General features: G+C 42.3%; 1 protein-coding gene across 1 annotated transcript in view; it reads right to left on the bottom strand.

The window, feature by feature from the left end:
• The window catches only part of GALNTL6 (polypeptide N-acetylgalactosaminyltransferase-like 6), a 1,585,403-nt gene that overhangs the window by 130,475 nt on the left and 1,428,168 nt on the right, over positions 1 to 26,760 (bottom strand). Inside the window, exon 7 of the mRNA XM_005683517.3 lies at positions 3,743 to 3,860. Within this exon, the coding sequence (XP_005683574.2) occupies positions 3,743 to 3,860 (118 nt within the window). The remainder of the gene's footprint in view (positions 1 to 3,742; positions 3,861 to 26,760) is intronic.

Genomic DNA, 26,760 nt, shown 5'->3' with positions numbered 1-26,760 from the left:
TCTTATGGCTGAGTAACATTCTATTGTATACACGCACCACAGCTTCATCCATTCCTCTGTCAATGGGCATTTAGGTTTGTCTTCATGTCATCGCTATTTTACATAGTGCTGCTGTGAGTACAGGGGTGCATGTGTCTTCTTGAATTATAGTTTTGTCCAGATACATGCCCAGGAGAGGGAATGCTGGATCATACAGCAACTCTTTTTTTTGTTTGTTTGTTTTTTGAGGAACCCATCCATATTGTTTTCCTCAGTGGCTGCAACGATGGATAATCCACCAGCAGTATTAAGAAGGTTCCCTTTTCTCTACACCATTTCCACTATTTATTATTTGTACAATACAGATTTTTCTTAATAGTATTTTAAACCTAAAGAATTAAGAGAATATAAAAACCAAAAAAACCCCTTGAACTGTGGAAAGTAAAGAGCATTCTTTGACTTCTGCTGATATTGCAAATGTGGCGATGTTGTATTTTCCTTTACTGCTGGAGTCAGATGCAGTTTTCTGTTTTTCCAGCAGAAGGAATTATTGCAATTCCGCCCAGCTTTGGAGCACATCTGATATCAGGAGTATTTTGCCAGAGTCAGCACAGAGTTCGCGGCTATGCTCTTGGCTATAATGAAGACACACTCCTCTGTTCAGTGAGAGGAACCATTGGCTAGAGACTAACAGGGTAACTGTGAACTTGGGAATGGTGTTGGCAGATATGACTTGGGTGAACGGACAATTTTATGTTTCTGTATTCTCTGCAATTGAGTCAACCTGAGCATTTTAATCCCTAAGCAATACCAGGCAGTTTATTTAATCTTTAGAACTTAAAAAAATTAATGTAAAAATCTTTAACACTTTCAAGTCTCAGTTTCTTCATCTATAAAATAGAATAATACCAACTTCTCAGAGCTGGTGGTTTTAAAATATATAATGCATGTTAAGCCCTTGGCCTAGCATTTGTATATCACATATCATTGAATAAATGGTGTAAATGTACCTACACAGAAGTTTGAGAAAACAGTGCCTAAGGTGTGAAATTAGATGTGTTTCAATAATGGCAAAAAGCACTAATTTAGTAAATAGTGTTCCCAGGTTTATTGCCAGCAATCAAATTAAAAATTCTAGATGTCCTGGAGCCTTCAGTCATGTCTTCTGAGTTTCTCTTTGGGGATGTTTATTTTATGACACTTTGGAGACAACATTTCTGTTAACACACTGAATATGGTTATTCCAGTTGAGTAAAAATCAGTTTTATCAATTTCTTTTATGCATAAATTCAGAAAGTTTAGCTGGACTATTAGGTTTGACTTTTACTGTATTCAGGATGCATTTTATTTTAGCAAGAATTGGTTTGACTTTATAATAGAGGTAATTAAGAGAGCTGATTTATTTACTAAGATTTGGGTGTGGTAAATTTTGTGAGAATCACTATCTTTTATATGAATAATGACAAGGATAAAAGAAAAAAGAAAACCTTTTGCATAGTTTATTTTGCTTTGATTTTCTGATCTTCATGAAAGTGAAGTCGCTTAGTCGTGTCCGACTCTTTGCGACCCCATGGACTGTAGCCTACCAGACTCCTCCCTCCATGGGATTCTCCAGGCAAGAGTACTGGAGTGGGTTGCCATTTCCTTCTCTAGGGGATCTTCCCGACCCAGAGATCGAACCCGGGTCTCCTGCATTCCGGGCAGACGCTTTAACCTCTGAGCTACCAGGGATCTTCATATGTTGTAGTAAATGTTGTCATTTACAAATCCTGAAATTTGATATGCTATTATATATTTATAACCACTCCAGTACTCTTGCCTGGAAAATCCTGTGGATGGAGGAGCTTGGTAGGTTGCAGTCCTTAGGGTCACTAAGAGTCGGACATGACTGAGCGGCTTCACTTTCCCTTTTCACTTTCATGCATTGGAGAAGGAAATGGCAACCCACTCCAGTGTTCTTGCCTGGAGAATCCCAGGGACAGGGGAGCCTGGTGGGCTGCCGTCTGTGGGGTCCCACAGAGTTGGACACGACTGAAGTGACTGAGCAGCAGCATGTGTGTATTAGAATATATGTATATATATGTATATAAATGTAATTAAGGCTTTTTTGTGCAGATGACAGCACCCTTATGGCAGAAAGTGAAGAGGAACTAAAAAGCCTCTTGATGAAAGTGAAAGAGGAGAGTGAAAAAGTTGGCTTAAAGCTCAACATTCAGAAAAGTAAGATCATGGCATCTGGTCCCATCACTTCATGGGAAATAGATGGGGAAACAGTAGAAACAGTGTCAGACTTTATTTTTTGGGGGCTCCAAAATCACTGCAGATGGTGATTGCAGCCATGAAATTAAAAGACGTTTACTCCTTGGAAGAAAAGTTATGACCGACCTAGATAGCATATTCAAAAGCAGAGACATTACTTTGCCAACAAAGGTCTGTCTAGTCAAGGCTATAGTTTTTCTAGTAGTCATGTATGGATGTGAGAGTTGGACTGTGAAGAAGGCTGAGTGCTGAAGAATTGATGCTTTTGAACTGTGGTGTTGGAGAAGACTCTTGAGAGCCTGTTGGACTGCAAGGAGATCCAACCAGTCCATTCGAGAGGAGATCAGCCCTGGGTGTTCTTTGGGAAGGAATGATGCTAAAGCTGAAACTCCAGTACTTTGGCCACCTCATGGGAAGAGTTGACTCATTGGAAAAGACTGTGATGCTGGGAGGGATTGGGGGCAGGAGGAGAAGGGGACGACAGAGGATGAGATGGCTGGATGGTATCACCGACTTGATAGATGTGAGTATGAGTGAACTCCGGGTGTTGGTGATGGACAGGGAGGCCTGGCGTGCTGCGATTCATGGGGTTGCAAAGAGTCAGACACGACTAAGGGACTGAACTGAACTGAACTGAACTGATACATTGTATACATTATATATATGTAATAAAAGGCTTCCTGGATGGCTCAGTGGGTAAAAAATCTGCCTGCCAATTCAGGAGAGCAAGTTTGATTGGAGAAGGGCGTGGCAACCCACCCTAATTCTTGTCTGGATGATCCCATGAACAGAGGAGCCTGGTGGGCTATAGTCCATGGTGTTGCAAAGAGTCAGACCCAACTGAGCGACTGAGAATATATGTAATAAAGAATATAATTTTAGAAGTACGTATGGTCCAAGCAAGTGGAAATGAAACCTGAGTAGTATCAGATAAAAATAAAACACTCACTTGTTTTGGAATTCTATAAAGATTCAGTTATACATATATACATCATTTAACCATTAAATTGCTCAGTTGTGTCTGATTCTTTGCGACCCCATGGACTGTGACTCACCAGGCTCCTCTGTCCGTGCAATTTTTCCGGCAAGAATACTGGAGTGGGTTGCCATTTCCTTCTCCAACACGTGTGTTTGTTCTAGAACAAACACAAAGGGCAGAAGCTCCAGTAATTCCATTGTTTTCACCTCCTAGCCACTGTCTGTCTGTTCTGGGGGCCTGAGAAGGAACCACCGCCCGTGGAGCAGCGGGGGTGCGCACGCAGCGCGTTTCCTGCCTGCAAGTGGGATTCTGGACTTTCCCTTCTGCTTTACTTTGATGACATGACTGCATCTCTCGGAAGCTTCAGGAGGAAGTAGCCTCTCTCAGCCAAAAGCTGAGGTGGGAAAATGACATGTCTGTTTTCGATGTCAATTTACGGCACAGGTCACAAAATGAAATGTCGCCATTCCATTAGAATTGTCAAAAAGACATCGACCTAGTATGGCAAGGGTGCTGATGGCTTACCTTGAAAGAAATTTCATACTGCTCTCCTCCCCAGATCTCCAGACCTGGATCATAGCCACCCAACTCCCAAAACCATTTGCGATCCACGGCAAAGAGCCCTCCAGCCATAACGGGAGACCTGTGAAAGGAATAAAACCATCTTTAGAGGGCTCTGAGCATCGGGGACCGGGCATTTTGCTTGGGGATAAAAACAGCAAACTTTAAGTTTCAGTGGTCCCTGCACAGTGTTTCAGCACAGGTTTTCTGTGAGTGTACGTGAGTTCTCAGTGGGTCTCCGATCGCTCCTGGACCCCCATGGGCTTTGAATCTCATAGTTCAGGCTCTCAAGCCACTCACGCCCGGTGGAGTCACACATTAGCTACGTGTGTTTGCCATCAGAGAGGAGTACATGATGACTAGTGACTGATACGTTGGGAAAATCAGTGGTTTTATGGCTTTTCCTCAACGTGAAAGAGATCTTAAACTGTCAGACACATAAAAACATAGAAAACACAGTTGTAGACCGTAACTTTAATTAATTTCTCACATGTATTCACCATGCTCCTACCATTTCCAGGTCATGTCCATTTAACAGACTATGAAATGGTCAGCTAGAACAAAATAACCAACCAGAACTAGTTTTATTTGCATGCCAATGCTGGGGTTCAGTCTTTTCACTTTAATGATGTTCTTTTTTTTTTAAATTTTAATTTTTACTTTATTTTACTTTACAATACTGTGTTGGTTTTGCCATACATTGACATGAATCCACCACGGGTGTACATGCGATCCCAAACATGAACCCGCCTCCCACCTCCCTCCCCACAACATCCCTCTGGGTCATCCCCGTGCACCAGCCCCAAGCATGCTGTATCCTGCATCGGACATAGACTGGTGATTCGATTCTTACATGATAGTATACATGTTTCAATGCCATTCTCCCAAATCATCCCACCCTCGCCCTCTCCCTCTGAGTCCAAAAGTCCGCTATACACATCTGTGTCTTTTTTGCTGTCTTGCATACAGGGTCATAATGATGTTCTTTTTAAAGTCTACCTTTCTAGGAAACATTCTTTTGATCAAATAATAATTTTTGCTCTTGCTAGGATGCATTGCAGTCACATTACTATGTAATGAGGTAATTTATAACCATTGGATCCTGCCCTAAAATGTTTTTTTTTTTTTTTTGCAATTCAGGAGCAGCTTTTCAGTTTTTCAATTATTATTATTATTTAATGTTTTCGCCACTGTTTTGCAGTGGGAGCATGAAGTCTTAACTACTGGACTGCCAGAGGAGTCTGCTCACGTGTGTGTGTGCGTGTTTAATATTTATGTATTTGGCTGCACCGAGTCTTAATTGTGGCGCATGGAATTTTTTAGGTGTGGCATGTGGGGTCTTTAGTTGCGACATGCACACACTTAGCTGTGGCATGTGGGATCTAGTTCCTTGACCAGGGGTCAAACTTGGACCCCTGCGTTGGGAGCTGGGAGTCTTAGCCACTGGACCACCTGGAAAGTCCCTGCTCTTGTGTTTTTGAATGTTCACTGTATGCTGGGCTCTTCTGTGAGATTCTTGTCCAGTTCTTTTGACTAATCCTTACTGCAGCCCTAGGAATACCATCCCTGTGTTCTATTGGGAGAAACAGGATGAGAGAGGGAGGGCCCAGCATCCTCTCTGGGCCAGGATGGTGGTGGTGCTGTGGCTGAACCAGGTGCTCTGATTCCAAAGCCTTTGAGTTCTTAACTGCAATGCTGTTTCTGTTTCAGTGTTTAAAGAGAGTTGATGTTGTTTAGTTGATGTTGTCTCCCAGTCTTTGTGATGCCATGGACTGTAGCCCACCAGGTTCCTCTGTCCATGGGATTTCCCAGGCAAGAATACTGCAGTGGGTTGCCATTCCCTTCTCCAGGGGATCTCCCCGACTCAGGGATTGAACCCACATCTCTGAGTCTCCTGCACTGCAGGAGGATTCTTTACCCCAGGTAGAGAGACAGCTACATAAATATGTACATAAAACAACTGGAGAACACTTTATGCAGACCAAGCAAATCTGTAAAAACACACACAGTCAATAAAATTTTTGTGACACTTCTGAAGATTTTTTGGAAACAAAGGATATTTATACATGTAAATACAAGACACTAAATACTGAAGGCATGTTTAAAAATGTCTAAGTAAATAAGACACACCAATTTACAGACTCACTGAAGTCGTGCCGTTGGTAACTTTTTATGATGCTCTAGAGGGACATAAATGTGAATTTATTTGTGTGTTGTATATTTCAGAGACTTTGTATGTTACGATGATACTTGGCCTAATCACTTCAGTTTAAGATTTTAAAAAATATGTGTATACTCTCTGTAGATGGAAAGATTACAGGACAGGAAGAGGGATTTATTTCTCCCCTAGGAAAGTGAGCAGGATTGAAATAATAACACAAAGGATCTCATGCATTTCAAAAATTCTGTTTGAAATGGAAGTCTTGGAACCAGATTTGCCTTACTTTCGCTCTCTCTCCAGTAGTATATTCTCTTCCCATTTTCCATGCCCTGAATTTTAGAGGGAATCACAGCTGAAGCTGGGACAGACTAGCATGGGACCACATCCTGGGGGCAGTTCCTCAGTGATTGTATTTGATACATCTGTGTTGTCTTTGGATCCATGCGGCTTGGGCTTAAGCGATTAGAAATTCTCAGTCCTTAATAATAAATTATAAAACATAATTGAGAGATAACCCAGCATAATATATAGTTTGCTTCACTGTTAAAAAAGAGCAATGCGTGCATGCTCAGTTGCTTCAGTCATGTCAGACTCCTTGCGACCCTGTGGACTGCAGCCCGCCAGGCTCCTCTGTCCATGGGATTCTCCAGGAAAGAATACTGGAGTGGGTTGCCATGCCCTCCTCCAGGGGATCTTCCCCACTCAGGGATCGAGCATGCGCCTCCTACATCTCCTGCATTGCAGGGGGATTCTTTACTGCTGACCCTCTGGGGAAGCCCCCAAAGAGCAGTAGTTGTAATGGAATTGCACGTACCTAATTTTTGAATTCTGGATCTAATGGAGCAGGGACTAGTTTAGGTGTGTGGGAAGAGGATGCGTCCAAGTGTTGGGGGAATTAGGATATTCAGAATGCAGCTGGGTATATATGTTCTTAGACCAGAGATATGGTCAAAACTGGAAGTAAACTTAGTTGACATCAGTTTAAACACAGCAAGAAAAATCATTAGAATGTATGAAAATATCCAGTAATATTGAAGGAACACGGCATTGAGCTGTGTTTATTTTGGCCAAAATACACCTGCATTTCAAAAAACTACAAAAAGAAATTGTCAGTTCTCTTCAGTCTGGACCACAAATGGAGAGATCTTAAGTCCTACCAATGTATTCTCATTTGACTGTGTAAAACATGAGACCAGAGTGCAACAGAAGTTATGCTGTGCAGACTGAATCTCCCAACTAGAGTTACTACTATTATAGATATGGAGCTAGTATAGATATTGGGAAGAGAACATCCTAGATTGATATTTTTTTATTGTAAATGATTTGTGGAAGCACAACATCTTGTTTTCTTGATGAGTTTATAAAAAACTAAACTTGGGGTGTATCTTTGGTTAGTTTGAGGCATAATAAAATAAATTTATGTGGACCGCCTTACCTTCACTGGTGTTGTTTCCAAGCCTTAGATAAATTAGCATCTCCTATCTTGATTAGTGTGAATGATTGGTATGAAACAAGCCTTTCGTTTGTGTATTTATTCATATTTGTCTATTCATCTTTTGAACAGTGTAACTAAGGTATAGTTGTCATGCAATGAATTGCAAATATTTTAAGTGGAAAATTTGATAGGTTTTGACTTATGGATACCGCTGGGTACCATCATTACATTCAGGAAAAAATAACACATCTATCGTGCCTCCAAAGTTTCCTCATTGTATCCCTCCCTCCCTCCTGACCCTCTTCTCATTCCTTTCCTCTAGGACATAACTGATTTCTGCCTCTGTAGATGAGTTTGAATTGTCTAGAATTTTATATAAATGAAATCATACAGTACGTACTCTTCTTTGGGAGTGTCGGACTCCTTTCATTCATGTCATTATTCTGAGACTCACTCTCGTTGTAATGTCTGTTAATAGTTTCTTCCTTTTTTATTGCTGAGTAGTATTCCATTTGCATGGATATACTATGGTTTGATTATCTATTTGCGCACTGATGAACGTTTGGGTTTTTTTCAGTTTGGGGTTATTACAAATAAAGCTGCTATGAGTTTTGTGTGCTAATCTTTGTGTGGATATATGCTTTCATTTCTCTTGAGAAAAAGCCTGGGAGTGGAATGACTAAATCATGTGGTAGGTGTGGGTTTAACCTTTTAAGAAACTGTGAAACTCTTTCCCAGAGTGCTTGTAACTTTATATTGCCACCAGCTGTATTTGAGTTCCAACTGCTACTATCCTCATATACTTGATATGGGCAGTTGGACATTTAGTCACTATAACAGGGGCGGTATCTTATTACGGTTTTGTTTTGCATTTCCACAATGATTAATGGTGCTGAGCAAATTATGTTATTCCTTTATTTTGCCTAGTCAGTCTGGCTAGAAGTTTATTGATCTGCTTAAAGAAGTAACTTTTGGTTTCATTGATTTTTCTCTATTGTTTAAGTTTTATTTTTCATTGATTTCTCCGTGGTCTTCATTAGTTTAATTATTCTACTGACTTTGTACTTTCTTCTCTCTTCTTTTTCTAGTTACTTAGGGTGGAAGCTGATATTATTGATCTGAGATGTTTTTCTAGTAAAGCTATTTAGTACTATAAGTCTCCCTTAAGCACTGCTTTAGAAGAATTCTTCAAAAATATGATATTTAGTGTTCCCATTTTCATCATGTTCAAATACTCCAAACTTTCTCTTTTGTTTTCTTTCTGTGACCTATGGGTCATATAAATGTATGTAATTTAATTTCCAACTATTTGAGATGTTTTTTTTGGAGATCTTTCTGTTATTGATTTACATGTAATTCCATTGTGGTTAGGGAACACACTTTGAAAGACTTGAATCCTTTTAAATTTATTGGGGTTTTTTAATGGGTCAGAATGTCGTCTATACGAATGTATTCTGTTGCCACTGAATGGAGTGGTTTATAAATATTTATTAGGTAAACCTGGTTGATAGTGTTGTTCAAGTCTTCCATATTCTTATTGATTTTTCTGCCTCCTTGTTGTATCAATTACTGAGAGGGATATTGAAATCTATGACTATAATTCTGGATTTGTTTATCTCTTCCTCTGTTCTATCAAATTTTTGCTTCATGCATTTTGTAACTCTATTAATAAGTGCATATATGTGTAGGAATTTCATGTGCTCTTGATGAATTGACCTCACTCTCATTACGAAATGACTCATCACCTCTGGTAATATTCTTTACTCGGGCATTGATCTTGCTTGGGTATTAGTATAGCCATTTCAGCTTTCTTTAGATTTATACTCTCGGAACACTAATATTTATACCTGTTAGGCCTTTTTACTTTACTTTTTGAACTATCTGTGTCTATATTTAAAGTGGTTTTCTTGTTGGCAGCTTATAGTTGCATCTTGCTGTTAAAAATCCCTGCTTTTTCATTGGGATACTGAGATCACTTACTTTTAATATGATTATTCATGTGATTAGGTTTAAAACAATTATCTTCTTTGCTTTCTGTATGTCCCATCTGTTGTTTCCTTTACCTTCTTTCCCTATCTTTATGGTTAATTGAATATTTTTCATGATTGCATTTGGTGCTTCTCTGCGTACGTAATAAATTTTTCTTTGAGATACAGAACTTTTTGGGTGCCGGATATTTTGAACATTTTTGAGCTTTGTTCCAGGATGCAGTTGGAGGTAGTTTGACCCTTTTGCGAGCCTTAAGCAAGGCATAATCTACAAATTATTCACACCCTTAAGGCAAGACCCTGTGTGTGCTTCAGTCAAGGTCCTGCGATCATCGGGTTGTTCAGTCTGATGGGAACAGACTCTCTTCTCAGCCTTGGGTGCCTTCTGGCCACTGTTCCTTCTGATTCTTTCTAGTGGTTCTTTTGCATTTGTGGGCAGTTTCTTCTCATGCACAGGCTCTTGTCAGTCCTCTGCGGAGGACTTAGGGGGTACCCTCAGGAGCTCCCTCCCGTGTGACTCTCTTCTGCTCTTGAAATTCCAGCTGCCCTCTTCTCCCTAGACTATTGGCTCCACATCGATTTAGGCTGGCCTCACCAGACTCCTCTCCTTACACCACAACCTGGAGACTCTCTCAAGTAAGCAAGCTGGGGATGATTCCAGGTCTCACCTAATTTTTTCCCATCTCTCAGGAATCAGTGTCCTTCATTCCTAGATGTCTGCTATCTTGAAAACCACTGTTTCACGTGTGTTTGTTTCTTGTTTTTTCAGATGACAGGGTAAATCTGGGCTGTGTTACTCCAACTTGTTCAGAAACGAAAGTCTGAAAATCTACCCATTAATCTTTGTTTTAGAATATTTTAAAATATGTATTTTTAGTAGATGGTATGTTTGCGTGTTTACAAGGAATCTTGCTCCTACTTCTGTCCCCACCAGTCTAATTGTATCATCACAAACAACCATATGTTTTCCTTATGTATCTTTTCAGAGATATTTCAGTTATATAAGCAAATATAAATGTATCTTATTTTTCTTCCTACTCTATGAAAATGGTTGTATGCTACATCCAGTGGTCTTTACCTAATTCTTTTTAAAACTGCCTAACATATTTTTTTATATCTATTTTTATTTATTTATTTGGCTGTTCTCTTAGTTGTGACATGCAAACTCTTAGCTGTGGCATGTGGGATCTAGTTCCTTGACAAGGGATTGAACCTAGGTCCCCTGCATTGGGAGCTTGGAGTCTTAGCCACTGGACCACCAAGGAAGTCCCTCCCTAACATGTTTTAATGATCATGTCATAGTGAAAAGAGCTTTCTTGTTTTATTTTCCTAGTATTTACTCATTATTCCATTATGCATAAATTTGTGTATCTATGTATAGAGTGAATATTTAGATTATTTTCACTATTTTCCTATTTCAGAACTTCCACAATAAATAATGTACATATATCATTTCCATGTGTGTGAATAACTCTTTAGGAGAAATGCCTAGAATTTTATATCCTGGTTTGTTATAAAGAGTAAAACTGTAGAAACTGATTTACTTTTCCACTTCTGGAAGCTAAAGTTTCACTGCAAATTGTGTCCTAACCTGACACTTTAGTTCAAGTTTCACAGCAGCCCAAATGCAATGATTTAGGGTCTGATAATATTAGAGAAGAGTCAGATAAAAGTGGCAATTCTACCGAGAAATTACAGATAGATCATAAAATATTAGTATCTGTCAGTCTACTGGTCGATTTCTCCAAGGAAACATCATTATTGTGATAATACTTAGAGAGGAATTGTTGATAAGTTTCCCAGGGTAATTCATATTTCAAAAAGGAAAGAAAGAGGAATAAAGGATGGATTTGAGGCTGGAAAAGGCCCTGTGCTGGGAAGGAGAATAGTAATAAGAGGAGGAGGGAGGCCAGTGCTGCTGGCACCAGAGCATCCAGGGGGTGGGGGTGGGGGGTGATGCCTGAGAGGTGACCCGTGCAGAGCCATGCAGGGTGGGCGCTCAGAATTCCCGCTGGTCTATGAAATGGGCAATGCCAGTGCAGCACAGATTATCCCTAAATTAGTCTATATTTATTCTTCCACCTGGATGGCCACCACCCTCTCACTTCAAGCGCAGAGGGAGCCAGGGCACCAGCCCCAGGGTTTCTTGTGGCTTGGCAGGAAGAATCTGCTCAAAGGCTCATAGAAGCTTGTCCTTCTAATTCTTGCCCTTCCCAGCTTGAGATCACAGATGATGCCCAGGGTGGGAAGGGAGAGGGGAGAAGGTAGACCCCCGTAGAGCTGTCATCCTGGGGTGATGGAGCCCCCCACCCTGTGCTTTGAAAGTGCCACTGGGATATACAGGGAGGATACCTACTCCCCACCTCCCCACTCTCCCCCTAAAAACACAGCTCTTGGCTTTAACAGACTACCCTGTGTGGAATACCCAGAACTGCTGAATTCAAAACCAGGTGGCTTGCCAGCAAGGTTCTTGGTGGCCACCCCAGTGGATTGGTAGCCATGGTCACAAGGACAAGTCTGTTGGTTTGGCCTCACTGGATTCTGGAATGTTTGTCTTCCTGGAGAAGAAGGGACTGCCATTGTAAGACAGACTGAACTTCCTGCTGCTTTTGTGCAGGGAACTCAGAGCTGGATTCTGGGTGGGTTGCAATCCATACCTCATCACACAGATGGGAGTTAACTCTTGTGCAAAATTTTTCAGTGACATCAAGAGAAGGATAGCTTTGTTCCCCATAGATTAAAAAAGATTTCATTGTTGCATTGTTTTCTCATCAGAGAAAAGGGAGAAGGGCCGTTGATATTTTAAACTTATTCTTCTACTTTCTTGGTGGCTCAGATGGTAAAGCGTCTGCCTGAAATGCAGGAGACGTGGGTTCGGTCCCTGAGTTGGGAAGATCCACTGGAGAAGGAAATGGCAACCCACTCCAGTATTCTTGCCTGGAAAATCCCATGGACAGAGGAGCCTGGTAGGCTACAGTCCATGGGGTCACAAAAGAGTCGGACACGACTGAGCGAGTTCACTTTCTCTACTTTCTATTTTCCATTTTAAATATATATTAATTGCCCAAAACCCTTCCCACTGGCCTCGTGTCCTGCAATTTTTAATTTGTTTATCTTCATACTCCTTGATTTCTTCCAAAATACTGTTACTGATTTTGTTTCTCTGGGAATGTTAACACACTGTAGACATGTTATACTGGGACTGTGTGTCCGTGTAACTTTTAACATATTAGTTTACTTTATGAGTATTGCTCAGACAATGTCACAAAGCAGGTTTTGGGTTTTGCCATTAGGAAGCAACTGTTATCCTTGGGTTGACTTTTAAAATGAATATAACCATGAAGCAACATATTCCTAGAGAAGATTCTTTATTCTTCAGGCCATAGACATGTGACTTTGCTGAATACCTAATGGAAATCAGTTTTCCATTTTATATGATCGCTATTGAACCAAGTAATGAATATGCTTTCTTTTTTAACTTACAGCAGACTAGTTTACTTTTCCATATCAGTTTTTATATTCTAAACTTTACTGACTTTAAGTTCATGGGGCAATAATGTAAAAATGTCCTAGAAACATTCTTATTTGGTACCAGTGAAAAATTCCTCATGTTCTCATTTGCAAATGCATTTTTCAAAGTGTGTTTTTGGTTGTTTTTGCTAAAATAGAAGGTGTATCCTTTTTTTTTTTTTTGGTCTTACCCCACTTCATGTGGGATCATTGTTCCTGGACCAAGAATCAAACCTATGTCCTCTGCAGTGGAAACAGGGAGTCTTAACTATTGAACCACCAGGGAAGCTCTGGGATGTGGTTCCTAATTCTAGTAATCTAACCCCATGATTCCCACAGAATTCTAAGTTGCTATAGTCTTCCTAATATTCTTTATTTCATACATGGACTCTTTCCTTACATGAGAACAAAAATGGCATTTTAATTAAAAATCTCTAGAGTATTTTTGTCTACCTACTCTCACTTTCAGAAAGTGTTATTTCACATTTTAATACATCTTGTTCATTCTTTAGGAGTCCAGACTAAAAAAATATCCTACTGAAAGATAAATACACATAAAAATTTATTTTTAAAATGGACAATTGAAACCTAGGTCCAAGAACCCAAAAGAAACCTTCAATTTGGCCTCTTAGAGATCTGGTTCTCAATTTCTTTTCACTTTAGTGGTGTCAGTGAGAATTCTGAATGTGTGGGTTGGAATGTGAATTTGATCAGAAATGAATGGCAGGATTTCCCACAGGACTCCATCAAGCCAAGTCAATCAACATCAAGACAACCCACATAATTTTTGATTATGTAATGAGAAATTTTTAGTTGGCCCATGCCTCAGAACAGTTACAGCTACAATATGATTATTTTCAACTAGGATTCAAATTGTTGAGTAAAATGATACTGCAGATTCAAACATAGTATCTTTTCTAGCAGGTTTTTTCTTTTAAGTATTAGATCATTGGTTTCATTAGAATTTTGCAAAGAGTGGCTAAAAAGCTCCTGATATATTGACTTGTCTCATTTATCTCTTTTTTGCTGTTTTATTTTATTTTAAATTTTCATTTTATTGGAGTAAAATTTCTTTACAGTGTTGTGTTAGTTTGTGCTGTACAATGAAGTGAGTCAGCCATGTGTATACATACAGCCCCTCTCTCCTGTGTCTCCCTTCCAGCCATCCCTGCCACCCCTCTAGGTAATCACAGAGCACCCCGTGAACTTACTGAGTAGCTGCCATGAATCAGACACAATAGAGAGTACGTTTTCTCACTGCAGCCTTCATGTAACAATACAACGCTACAGCATGGGAGCGGTGGACCACAGTTCAGCGAGTCAGCAGGAGATTCCAATGCCTCACTTACAGATTAGGGGACTGAGACCCAGAGCTATCAAGTGATATATCTAAGGTCAGACAGGTCATGGGGAAAAAATAACCTGCATGTGTTTTCACTTTTCAGTGTTATTATAAATTCCCTAGATCATTCTTTGCTTTTTCCAACCTTTCAGCAATTAGAATGAGTGCTAGTGGTAAAGAACCCATCTGCTAATACAGGAGATGCAGGTTCGACCCCTGAGTGGGGAAGATCCCCTAGAGAAGGAAATGGGAACCCACTCCAGTATTTTCACCAGGAGAATTCCATGGACAGAGGAGGCTGATGGGCTCCAGTCCGTTGTGTTGCACAGAGGCGACGTGACTGAAGCGACTTAGCATGCATGCATGCAGGCATGTTTCAATGCCACTTTTTCTATTTGGCCCACCCTCTCCTGCCCTCCCTGTGTTCACAAGTCTGTTCTCTCTGTCTGGGTCTCCACTGCTGCTCTGCAGACAGGTTCATCAGTACCATCTTTCTAGATTCCGTATATAGGCATTAGTGTATGATATTTGTCTTTCTCCTTTCAGTATTCTTGCCTGGAGAATCCCTTGGACAGAGGATCCTGGTGGGCTACAGTCCATGGGGTCACAAAGAGTTAGACATGAATGAGTGATTAACACTTTCATACTTTCTGACTTACTTCACTCTGTATAATAGACTCTAGGTTCATCCACCTCACTAAAACTGAGTCAAATGTGTTCCTTTTTATGTCTGAGTAATATTCCATTGTATCAATGTACCACAACTTCTTTATCCATTCATCTGTTGATGCACATCTAGGTTGCCTCCATGTCATAGATATTGTAAATAGTGCTGCTATGAACATTGGGGTACATGTGTACCTGAGGAATATGGAAAGGGTATATGCCCAGTAGTGGGATTATTGGGTCATATGGTAGTTTAACTCCTCATTTTTTAAGGAATCTCCATACTGTTTTCCATAGTGGTTATATCAATTTGCATTGCCACCAACAGTGCAAGAGGGTTCCCTTTACTCCACACCCTCTCCAGCATTAATTTTGACATGGATTCCCCACAGATCCCTAACAGTGTTGCTGAGGGCTCCTCACTTCAGTCCCTGGTCTCCCATTTGTTTTGGTCTGTCAGGCTCCATTCCCCTGTGCATGCTGCTGTGGCCCTTGGAATGATCCTTCCTCGTTGCCAGCCCAGGCTCTGATCCCTCCCACCAAAACCAACCCCACAAGGAACACAGTTAATGATGTGAAATGGCAAAGCGAATCATTTATTTCAGTAGTCACAGTGGCTGTTCAGAACTAACAAGCCCACGTGTAGCCTGGGGAGTCTTTCTTCCTAGATACAAACAGGACTTCTCATTGCAGGGATATATGCTAGTTGTTAAAATTCAGGCATGGATGAAACTGCAGGAAAGCTTGTTTTATGCTTCATTTATTTAATAAACATTTGATAGTTTCTGCTTACAAAAACATTACCCCTTCATCTTAGTAAGGAATGCAAAATAATGCTTTTTCCCTTCAGCACTGACTGCAATGCAAAGGCAATTCTGGTCTCATTTCCTAGTATTTTATGTTAAGTTAGAATGGGCTGTAAGTGGCATGGATTTTTAATACCTCTTATTGAAACTTTGGGCGTCCCTTGTGGCTCAGTGGTAAAGAACTTCCCTGCCAAAGCAGGAGGTGTGGAGGATTCAGAAGATCCCCTGGAGGAGGCAACTCACTCCAGCATTCTTGCCTGGAGAATCGCATGGACAGAGGAGCCTGGCGGGCTACAGTCTATGGGGCAGCGAAAGAGTCGGATATGACTTAGCGAATAAGCAAAGCAACAAATCAAAACTTTAATAAATTTATACCATACCTCCACCACATGCTTGATGCTCTTAATTCCTTAAAAACAGAACAGAGCACAAGAAAACAGGGACTGAGGAAATGCGGTAGTAAGCAAAAAGACTGTAGCTATAACTTATACAGATATCTTCATGAAAGCGTCACCTTCTTTTCCCCTCTGGGTCAGCCCATCCACAGAGAAGTTTCATCTAAGTTTCATCACGTGACAGGAGGAAGAACACCCTCTCTGCCCTGCATCTCGTTCCACTTCTGGTTCTCATTCGAGAGCGTTTTTCACACACGTGCACAAGTTCTTAGCCCCTCTTCTCATTGAGAAGTGGGTCCACATCTCTGTCCTTGAACTTGGATGGGGTTATGACAGCCCTGACCCAGTAATGCCTTGTGGCTCCTGAGTCGGTTCACAGGAGACCCCACAGCTTCTGTCTTGCTGGAGTGCTTGATGTCAGAGCTCTGAGCTTCCCTGAGAGCACTTAGTCCCCAGGCCGGGAGGAGCAAAGATTCCATAGAGAACCCACATGGAGGGGCCTTGATGCTCTTCTCCTTTGATCTCTTTCCTAACTTGTCATGTGTTTTTAAAGATTCTTATTGTTGTTTATTTACAAAGTCATGTCTGACTCTTTGCGACCCTATGGACTGTGGCCCACCAGGCTCCTGTGTCCATGGAATTCTCCTGGCAGGAATATTGGAGTGGTTGCTGTTTCCTTCTTCAGAGGATCTTCCCAACCTGGGGATCGAACCCATGTCTCCTGCATTGGCAGGAAGGTTCTTTACCACTGAACCGCCAGGGAAGTCCCCCTTCTAATACCATCTTCTCATATTATCGCAACGGAGGTTAGGATTTCAACATGCGCATTTTTGAGGGGACAAAAGCACTCAGTCCCTAACAGATGTTGATTTTCCAGGGACTTTTTTTTTTTTTTTTTAATAAGTTACCTAACAGATGACCAAGGAATACGTTGAATAACCTTCTTGTGGTTAAATGCAAAAAGTGATTACTGAGCACCAAGTCCAAGGTACTGGATCTGGGATGCAAAAGTGAGGAGTCACTTTCCGTCCCTGTGGTGCCCAGGGAGAGTGGGGAAGACAGACGTGACATCAACACAGCGTGGTGTGAGATGTGGCTGAGGTGTGTTCACACTCTGTGGTATCACTAGAGGGGTTATGTATCTTATCCTGGGTATGGCAGTGACGTGGTGAGGGGAGAGGGAAGGAGCAGGTGTCAGGCAGAGGAAATAGATCTGACAAAGCCTGAAGACAGAGAGCATGGTGTGTCCCCAGTGGGGTTTGCAGGGTGTGGTGTGTGCTCTGTGTTTAAGTATATGCACTGGAAACTTGGATAAAGCTGGGCAGTCAGGTACAAGGATTACAGAGGATGGGACCACAGACCCTGGCAGGAGGACAAGGTGTTGGGGTGTTGGGGGCCTTGTGAACCATTTCCTAGAGCGTGACTGTGATATGGACATTTTAGTTTGTACTCTGTTGGGCCATGGAAATTGAAGAAAAATTGTAGTTTTTCTCTAAATAAATGCTTGTTCACTCCAACTTCTGCATCAAGATTCAAGTCAATTGGAGGTGTTCCTGGAAGATCCAGCCAAAAAGATTTATAACTCCCAGCTGAATATTCTGAGTCTTTGGTGAGACTGGGCACCACCAAAGGATCTTAACATGGAGGATAATGTGTTCAGATTTTTGCGTCGGTGACTCTTATGGCAGTGTAGAGGGGGTTTGAGGGTGACAGATCGGGAATGGAGAACCCACCTGGTGGGGAGGGGCAACAGCTGTCCAGGCACGAGGTGATGCCTTCATTGTGCTGATGCTGTGGAAATGGTGATGGCTGGCTGGATATTTAACAGGTTAAACCGGCAGGACTTAGTGTCTGAAAGACGCGGGGACTGGGGGTAGAATGAGTAAGCCACCCATTATTGAATAAAAGAGGAAGTACAGGCTGAGCAAGAAGAAAAAAGACCGAGTGCGCGTTACAGTTTGGGGTCAGAAAGGAAGCTCTTATGTAAAAATGATGCACCATTCCTTGACTATTTACCTCTTAAAGCAACCTGGGAAATGAGTTCTAAGCGTTTATCCTAGCTGCTCTTTGGCAGGCTCTGTGCCGTGCTGTGCTTAATCACTTGGTCTTGCCTGACTCTTTGAGCCCTCCAGGCTCCTCTGTCCACAGGATTTTCCAGGTGAGAATACTGGATTGGGTTGCCTTGCAGGCGGATTCTTTACCGACTGAGCTACCAGGGAAGCCCTCGACAGAATCTTCTGAGGCCAAACGTGTGCTTGTTACACTGTTGCTTCACTTTTATGCTGTTTTTGTTTTTTTGGTTGCAAGGCATGCGGGATCTCAGCTCCCCGACCCAGGGATCAGACCTACACTCCCTGCTTTGGAAGGTGAAGTTGTGACCACTGGATTGCCAGGGAAGTCCCTGCTATTTGTTTTTGAAGAATGGCTTATTGTATAGATATTTCTGCCTTTTTCTTTCTTTAAGGTGTCACTCCACCGAATCAATCCTTGTATCATAAGACAGAAGATATTTATATTGAAGTTCATATGCTTATATAGAAATCCTCCTTAAAATGGATAATGCTTAAAATAATTGAGATGAACAGAAGGCAATTAGAATAAACTTTTACTAAGTTGTACTAATAGAGAGGAATGTCAGTTGAAATTTATTAAAAATCTAAAGTCTACGAGATTGTTCTCATTCACATTCTAAAAATTATCTGAAGGACAAAAATTATTTTTCCCCAGTGTTACATAATTGCTTCCTATTTCTTTTATGCCAATTAGCATGGAGGATACAGGCCATCCAAATTCTACTTAATTTCCCATGAACACTACTGACAAAAATCAGTGTCTTCTGACAGAAACAAATCCCAGAATATCTCTTCATCCTCTTGTTTAAAAAATTCTGAACTTAATCAGCCACTCCTAGACTGCCCTTGCTTTGACAGGCAGTTTTGAGCATCACTTTTAATGTATTTTTATTTTTCATTTAATTTACAATGTTGTGTTAGTTTTAGGTATACAGCAAAGTGATTCAGTTATGCATATCCACATATCCGCTCATATTTAGATTCTTTACAGAGTCCTGAGTAGAGTTTGGGATGGACATGTACATACTGCTATATTTAAAATGGATAACCAACAAGGACCTTCTGTAGAGCCCACGGAGCCCTGCTCAGTGCTGTGTAGCAGCCTGGATGGGAGGGGGCTTTGGGAGAGAATGGATACATGTACATGTGTGGCTGAGTGCCCTTTGCTGTTCACTTGAAACAATCACAACATTGTTAGTTGGCCATACTCCAATACAAAATAAAAAGTTAAAAAAAATTCAGGATGCTAATAATAAAAAAAACTCTTACTTGTGAGAACAGGTGTACAGTAAGTACCCTATATGAATGAGTTCCATTCTGAGAGTGTGTTCATAGGTCCAATTTGTTCATAAGTTCCACAAGTTAGCCGAGGTACTCAACTAACACAATTGACTAAGTTGTATATAGTACTGTACTAAGTTTATAATACTTTTCACACAAATAATACATAGCAAACATACACTACAAATAAAGAAAACATTTTTAAATCTTACAGTACCTTGAAAAGTACAGTGGTCCAGTACAAGAGCTGACACACAGGGGCACGTTCCCAGCTTTGAAAGTTCTCAACTTGAAGGTTCGTATGTAAGGGACTAGCTGCTGTTCGTGGAAACCAACAGAAGCTTTCTGCAAACAGGTCGCTGTCACAGGGTACTGGCAGTTTGTGGGGAAGGAGAGTGGGAAAGATACTCACAGAGCTCAGAGAGCTCTCTCCTAAGACATAGATTTTTGTATTTTTGTGTGTGCTGTGTGCTAAGTTGCTTCAGTTGTGTCTGACTCCCTGCGACCCCATGGCCTGTAGCCTGCCAGGCTCCTCTGTCGATGGGGATTCTCCAGGCAAGAGTACTGGAGTGGGTTTCCATGCCCTCCTCCAGGGGATCTTCCCGACCCAGGGATCGAACCTGTGTCCCTTATGTCTCCTGCATTGGCAGGTGGGTTCTTTACTGCTAGCACTACCTCGGAAGCCCTTTGTATGTCTCAGTTCAGTTCAGTTCAGTCTCTCAGTCGTGTCCGACTCTTTGTGACCCCATGAATCGCAGCACGCCAGGCCTCCCTGTCCATCACCAACTCCCAGAGTTCACTCAGACTCGCGTCCATTGAGTCAGTGATGCCATCCAGCCATCTCATCCTCTGTCATCCCCTTCTCCTCCTGCCCCCAATCCCTCCCAGCATCAAAGTCTTTTCCAATGAGTCAACTCTTCTCATGAGGTGGACAAAGTACTGGAGCTTCAGCTTCAGCATCATTTCTTCCAAAGAAATCCCAGGACTGATCTCCTTCAGAATGGACTGGTTGGATCTCCTCGCAGTCCAAGGGACTCTCAAGAATTTTCTCCAACACCACAGTTCAAAAGCATCAATTCTTCAGTGCTCAGCCTTCTTCACAGTCCAACTCTCACATCCATACATGACCACAGGAAAAACCATAGCCTTGACTAGACGGACCTTAGTCGGCAAAGTAATGTCTCTGCTTTTGATATGCTATCTGGGTTGGTCATAACTTTTCTTCCAAGGAGTAAGTGTCTTTTAATTTCATGGCTGCAGTCACCATCTGCAGTGATTTTGGAGCCCAAAAACCAAGTCTGACACTGTTTCCACTGTTTCCCCATCTATTTCCCATGAAGTGATGGGAGGATCTGGTGAATTCTGTAAGTCGACATTTCTTTTGGGGGGAGCACTTTTCAGAGACAACTGTCATGCCCTTTGAGGTAGTCACCATCACCTGATTCCTGGAATGGACCCCTCTGGTCTGACCTTGACTCTCACCGACAGCTCAGGTTGGACCGGCAGGGCTCCTCCCTTCCTCTCACATGACCCGAGGCCTCACTTGAGCCGCGATACCAGTGCTCACGGGCTTATACTAGCTGCATTTTGTCCTTACCCATTGCATGTCCTGAGCTTTGGTAATTTGTTTCAGTTCCTGTTCTTTTTCACTGACATGTTCACGTTCTTCTTCATCTTGGCATAAATTCGTAAATGGATTTCAGTTGAGGCTTTGATCCGAAGCGTGTGGTTCAGCTGGAAGTTTCAGAGACAGACTCACTGCTGGCTGTCTCATTTCCAGCTTGCGTGCGCGTTCAGTCACGTAGTTTTTCACAACTCCATGGATGGCAGCATGCCAGCCTCCTCTGTCCATGGCGTTCTCCAGGCCACCCCATGGGGGTTGGCTTGCCATTTCCTCCTCTGGGGACTCTCCCTGACCCAGGGATGGAAGCTGCATCTCCTGCATCCTGTATTGGCAGGCGAATTCTTTACCACTGAGCCCACCTCCGAAGCCTCCCTTCCCAACTTGGCATTCCTTTTATATTCCATCAGTGAAATCATGAGATAAAATTACATTTCTGTCTGCCTTGGTCTCAGTATTTAAAGAGCTTCTGGAGACCTACAGATGCATTGTTCTGAAGTTGTATGCATCTTACCCTAAAATTTTTTTCTGCTAGAAAAAGAGCAGATCATTAATGTGGCTGCCTAGATTCTCTCTTCTTGGATTTTTGTAAGATCTTTTCACTGGCTTTTTTCATCTCCCTGAGTATGGTGCTTTTTTTTCCTCTTCCTCACTCACGGAGATGCTGAGAAGATGATGTGTAAAAGGATCTTCCATGTGCTTGAACTTGCTTGGAGGCAGAGTCTCCATTTATGCTGAGTCGGGGGAGAGTCTCAGCTCTAAGTGCTGTGATGGTTGTGGAGTGTTGCTCTAGACTTCCCGGATTCGAATCATTTGTCTATTTATACATCCTTTAGCAGGTGGTAAATTGCAGCCACCGGGTCACCATTGGCTATTAACAGGACAGAGAACTGCCTGTAGTGCATTCTGTTCATGGCTGTGTTCTGATAATACAAAAAAGAGCCTGAGAATCCTTTCCTGGTCTTGGTAACAAAGACGCTTGTCAGATCCCCTTTGGGGGATTCATGATGCAGAGTGTGTATGGAAGACAGCGTCCCACCCCTAACCTTGCATGGATTCCTATTAAGTATTGGTTGCTCAGACAGTAAAGAATCCACCTGCCAATGCAGGAGTCTCAGGAGACATGGTTTAGATCCCTGGGTCAGGAAGATCCCCTGGAGAAGGGAATGGCAATCCACTCCAATATTCTTGCCTGGAGAATCTCAAGGACAGAGGAGCCTGGCAGGCTACAGTCCATGGGGTCACACAGAGTTGGACAGGACTGAGCCACTATCACTGGTTTCCTTAATTGTGTGTTTCAGATATTATTACCCTCTTATTACTCCAGTTTATGGCTTAGATATTCTGAGTGTTTGTTTACCTCCTTTGGGGGTCATAACATATTCTGTTCTCTGGAGCTGAAAAACAGGAAGCTACTCATTTTCCTGGATATCATGGGTCACATCACATGCTACAGAGTAGGCCAAGTTTGCCCACAAAATGAGCCTGATAAAGGCTGGGGAATTAAAGCTTTGCCAACAGCCCTTAGTTGAGAAGGGGGCAAGGGGTGGGGTGGGGTGGGAGGTGGGAGGGAGGCTTAAAAGGGAGGGGACATATGTATACCTGTGGTTGATTCATGTTGATGTATGGCAGAAACCCACACAACATTGTATATCAATTATCCTCCAATTAAAAATAAGTAAGAAAAAACAGAAGGGAGTGAGATCAGAAGATACCGTGTACCCAGCTGTCCTGTGGCTGCTCCCATCCCCCCTATTACAGGTGGCGTGGCCTGAGAACCATGTGGACACGTTAACAGAATCACAGAGGGATATTTAACCCAGTTGCTGTGTAGGGAGCTTGTTGCCCTGTCCTTGTCCTGCCGTGTTATAGAAGAAAATGCATTCTAAACCGCTTCAGTCATGTCTGACTTTGTGACCCCATGGACTGCAGCCCTCCAGGCTCCTCTGTCCATGGGATCCTCCAGTCAGGAATACTGAAGTTGGTTGCCATTTCCTTCTCCAGGGAATCTTCCTTGCCTTAGGGATCGAATGAGCATTCTCTTTTATTAAGAATGACTTGATTTGGACCATGAATGACTACAGGTCTAATGTAGTCTACTCATAAGGGTCCAGAAGTTTCATTTCTTCCAGAAGCTGCCTTAGATCCTTCGGGGCAGGACTGGGGCCTGGTCTGCATGCTCTCCTGAAGTGTGGGACACGCCCGTCCCAGTATCTCTGCCCCGACTCAAACCTGTGTGGTTCCTGAGGCCAAGCTCTACGTCCCCAGACATTTATTTATTCACAACTGGCACAGGATTGACACCTAAAAGGCACTCAAGGTTTGAATGAAATAATTATTAAATTGGAAGGCCAGGCCTGTAATCCACATGAGGTGTGGCTTAGGGAGAGTGATCCAGAGCAAGACATGGCTGACTAGAGCCCTGAGCAGGAGCCAGGTAAAGAAGGAAACAGGCCAAAGCATTTCAGACAGAATGGCAGGGGCTAAAAGATCCCACAGTAATTCAGCTGACACAGCAGCAGCCTAGGGTGTGAAGGATTCCGCTAAAGATGTCTGGGGGCAGTAATACTGGCTGGGGAAGGGGAGGGTCAGTATATAAACTGATGAGTTTACACTTGGTCAAGTAAGAGCAACAACTTTGTTGACGAGATACCTAATTATAAGCCAGGCACTAGGTTAGGTGTTTTATCTCAACTTGTCCTTGAAATTCCCCGAGTAGTTAGATATAGGTGTTATCCCTGTTTAATAGATGAGAACTTTATTTATGTTTAAGTTAATTTTTATTCGAGTATAGTTGCTTTACAATGTTGTTTTAGTTTCTGCTCTACAGCAGAGTGGATCAGCTCTGCATATACATATATCCCCTCCTTTTTGGATTGTCTTTCCATTTGGGTCTATCCGAACTGGGAAAGAAAAAAAAAATACAAATTCTATTCCTAAAAAATATGTGAGAAAACCCAGGGTAAATAAAAATGAAAAATATATGTTATTTATTTTTATATAACCTGGGTTTTCTCACCTATCTGAGAAAACCCAGGTTAGAGGGAGTTTGTATCATCTGACTGATGTCACATGGTTGAAAGTGGATTCAAACCACGAGGGTTTGACATCACACTGGGGCATATCTATCTCCTTCTCTTTTTCTCTCATCCTCATTTTATCTCCCTCAGACACACAAAGGCACACACACAATCTCAGACTCAGTGAGGATCCCCTGAAGTACTTGAAGCTTGGAAATTACATGATCAGGTCTCTACTTTAGGAAGACTATTGTGGGGGATGTTTGGGATCTGAAGTTCGGACTAGGACTTCAGGAGCTGCGATGCCTGCTCAGAGGCTGGCTCATCCGGGTGGGAAGGAATGAACCTGATTCAAAGTAGAAGTAGTAAGAGAGTGAAGAGGGAGTGGCCCCCAGAGATGCTGAGGACGTAGAATCAACCTGGAAGGTGCAGCACAGATTTGGAAAGGGAGGTTGAAAGTTTGGTTGTGAATTCAAGCCTGTCTCTTTGTAAACCTGGTGGGTTCAATCAGGTGGTGCAGTTCCTTGGAACTGGGAAGCAGTTGTATAAAGAGCCTGGAGGATGAGTTCAGCTTTGGGCTTGTTTGCTTTGAAAACAAATAATCATGATTGCAATCACCCATGCGATATCCAGATGGATTTATTTATAGAACATGCAGGACTGAAACTCAGAAGAAAGACCTGGGATAGATGTCTAGATGTAGGTAGGAGTCATCAGCTTAAATCAGATGAAATGACCCAGGTCAGAGGCAGTAGAAGACCCAGGATGTGAGGACACTCAAGGCTCCTGCAGGGTTTCAGGAGAGGTTGGAGGAAAATCAGGATAAAATCCTGTCACAAAAACCAGGGGTAGGGGGAGAGGTCAAAGAGGAGATGAATGGTAGCAACATTACACCAATGTAATCCTGTTTCTGCCAAGTGAAATTGTTCTGTCATGTCTGACTCTTTGTGACCCCATGGACTGTACAGTCCTTGGAATTCTCCAGGCCAGAATACTAGGGTAAGTAGCCTTTGCCTTCTCCAGGGGATCTTCCCAACCCAGGGATCAAACCCATGTCTCCCAGATTGCAGGTGGATTCTTTACCAGAGGTACCAGATACAAAATATCATGTACATCTTAAAAAACATGCAGTGGCTTTCAGGAGTGTATTGGAAAATATTGCAAAACTAAATTGATACTTAAAGGCTTTTCACTATGGTGTGATCACTCATCTAGAGCCAGACATCCTGGAATGTGAAGTCAAGTGGGCCTTAGAAACCATCACTACGAACAAAGCTAGTGGAGGTGATGGAATTCCAGTTGAGCTATTTGAAATCCTGAAAGATGATGCTGTGAAAGTGCTGCACTCAATATGCCAGCAAATTTGGAAAACTCAGCAGTGGCCACAGGACTGGAAAAGGTCAGTTTTCATTCCCATCCCAAAGAAAGGCAATGCCAAAGAATGCTCAAACTACTGCACAATTGCACTCATTTCACATGCTAGTAAAGTAATGCTCAAAATTCTCCAAGCCAGGCTTCAGCAATACGTGAACCATCAACTTCCAGATGTTCAAGCTGGTTTTAGAAAAGGCAGAGGAACCAGAGATCAAATTGCCAACATCCACTGGATCATTGAAAAAGCAAGAGAGTTCCAGAAACACATCTATTTCTGCTTTATTGACTATGCCAAAGCCTTTGACTGTGTGGATCACAAGAAACTGTGGAAAATTCTTAAAGAGATGGGAATACCAGACCACCTGACCTGCCTCTTGACAAAGCTGTATGCAGGTCAGGAAGTAACAGTTAGAACTGGACATGGAACAACAGACTGGTTCCAAATAGGAAAAGGAGTGTGTCAAGGCTGTATATTGTCACCCTGCTTATTTAACTTCTATTCAGAGTACATCGTGAGAAATGCTGGGCTAGAAGAAACACAAGCTGGAATCAAGATTGCCAGGAGAAATATCAATAACCTCAGCTATGCAGATGACACCACCCTTATGGCAGAAAGTGAAGAGGAACTCAAAAGCCTCTTGATGAAAGTGAAAGAGGAGAGTGAAAAAGTTGGCTTAAAGCTCAACATTCAGAAAACGAAGATCATGGCATCTGATCCCATCACTTTATGGGAAATAGATGGGGAAACAGTGGAAACAGTGTCAAACTTTATTTTTGGGGGCTCCAAAATCACTGCAGATGGTGACTGCAGCCATGAAATTAAAAGACGCTTACTCCTTGGAAGAAAAGTTCTGACCAACTGAGATAGCATATTCAAAAGCAGAGACATTACTTTGCCGACTAAGGTCCGTCTAGTCAAGGCTATGGTTTTTCCTGTGGTCATGTATGGATATGAGAGTTGGACTGTGAAGAAGGCTGAGCACCGAAGAATTGATGCTTTTGAACTGTGGTGTTGGAGAAGACTCTTGAGAGTCCCTTGGACTGCAAGGAGATCCAACCAGTCCATTCTGAGGGAGATCAGCCCTGGGATTTCTTTGGAAGGAATGATGCTAAAGCTGAAACTCCACTACTTTGGCCACCTCATGCGAAGAGTTGACTCATTGGAAAAGACTTTGATGCTGGGAGGGATTGGGGGCAGGAGAAGGAGGGGACGACAGAGGATGAGATTGCTGGATGGCATCACTGACTCGATGGACGTGAGTCTGAGTGAACTCCAGGAGTCGGTGATGGACAGGGAGGCCTTGGGTTCTG

Source organism: Capra hircus, chromosome 8 (assembly GCF_001704415.2).
Source record: "Capra hircus breed San Clemente chromosome 8, ASM170441v1, whole genome shotgun sequence".
NCBI classification, from domain to species: Eukaryota; Metazoa; Chordata; class Mammalia; order Artiodactyla; family Bovidae; genus Capra; species Capra hircus.
Note: the sequence above shows the minus strand (reverse complement) of the source record. Positions and strands in the feature narration are given on the sequence as shown.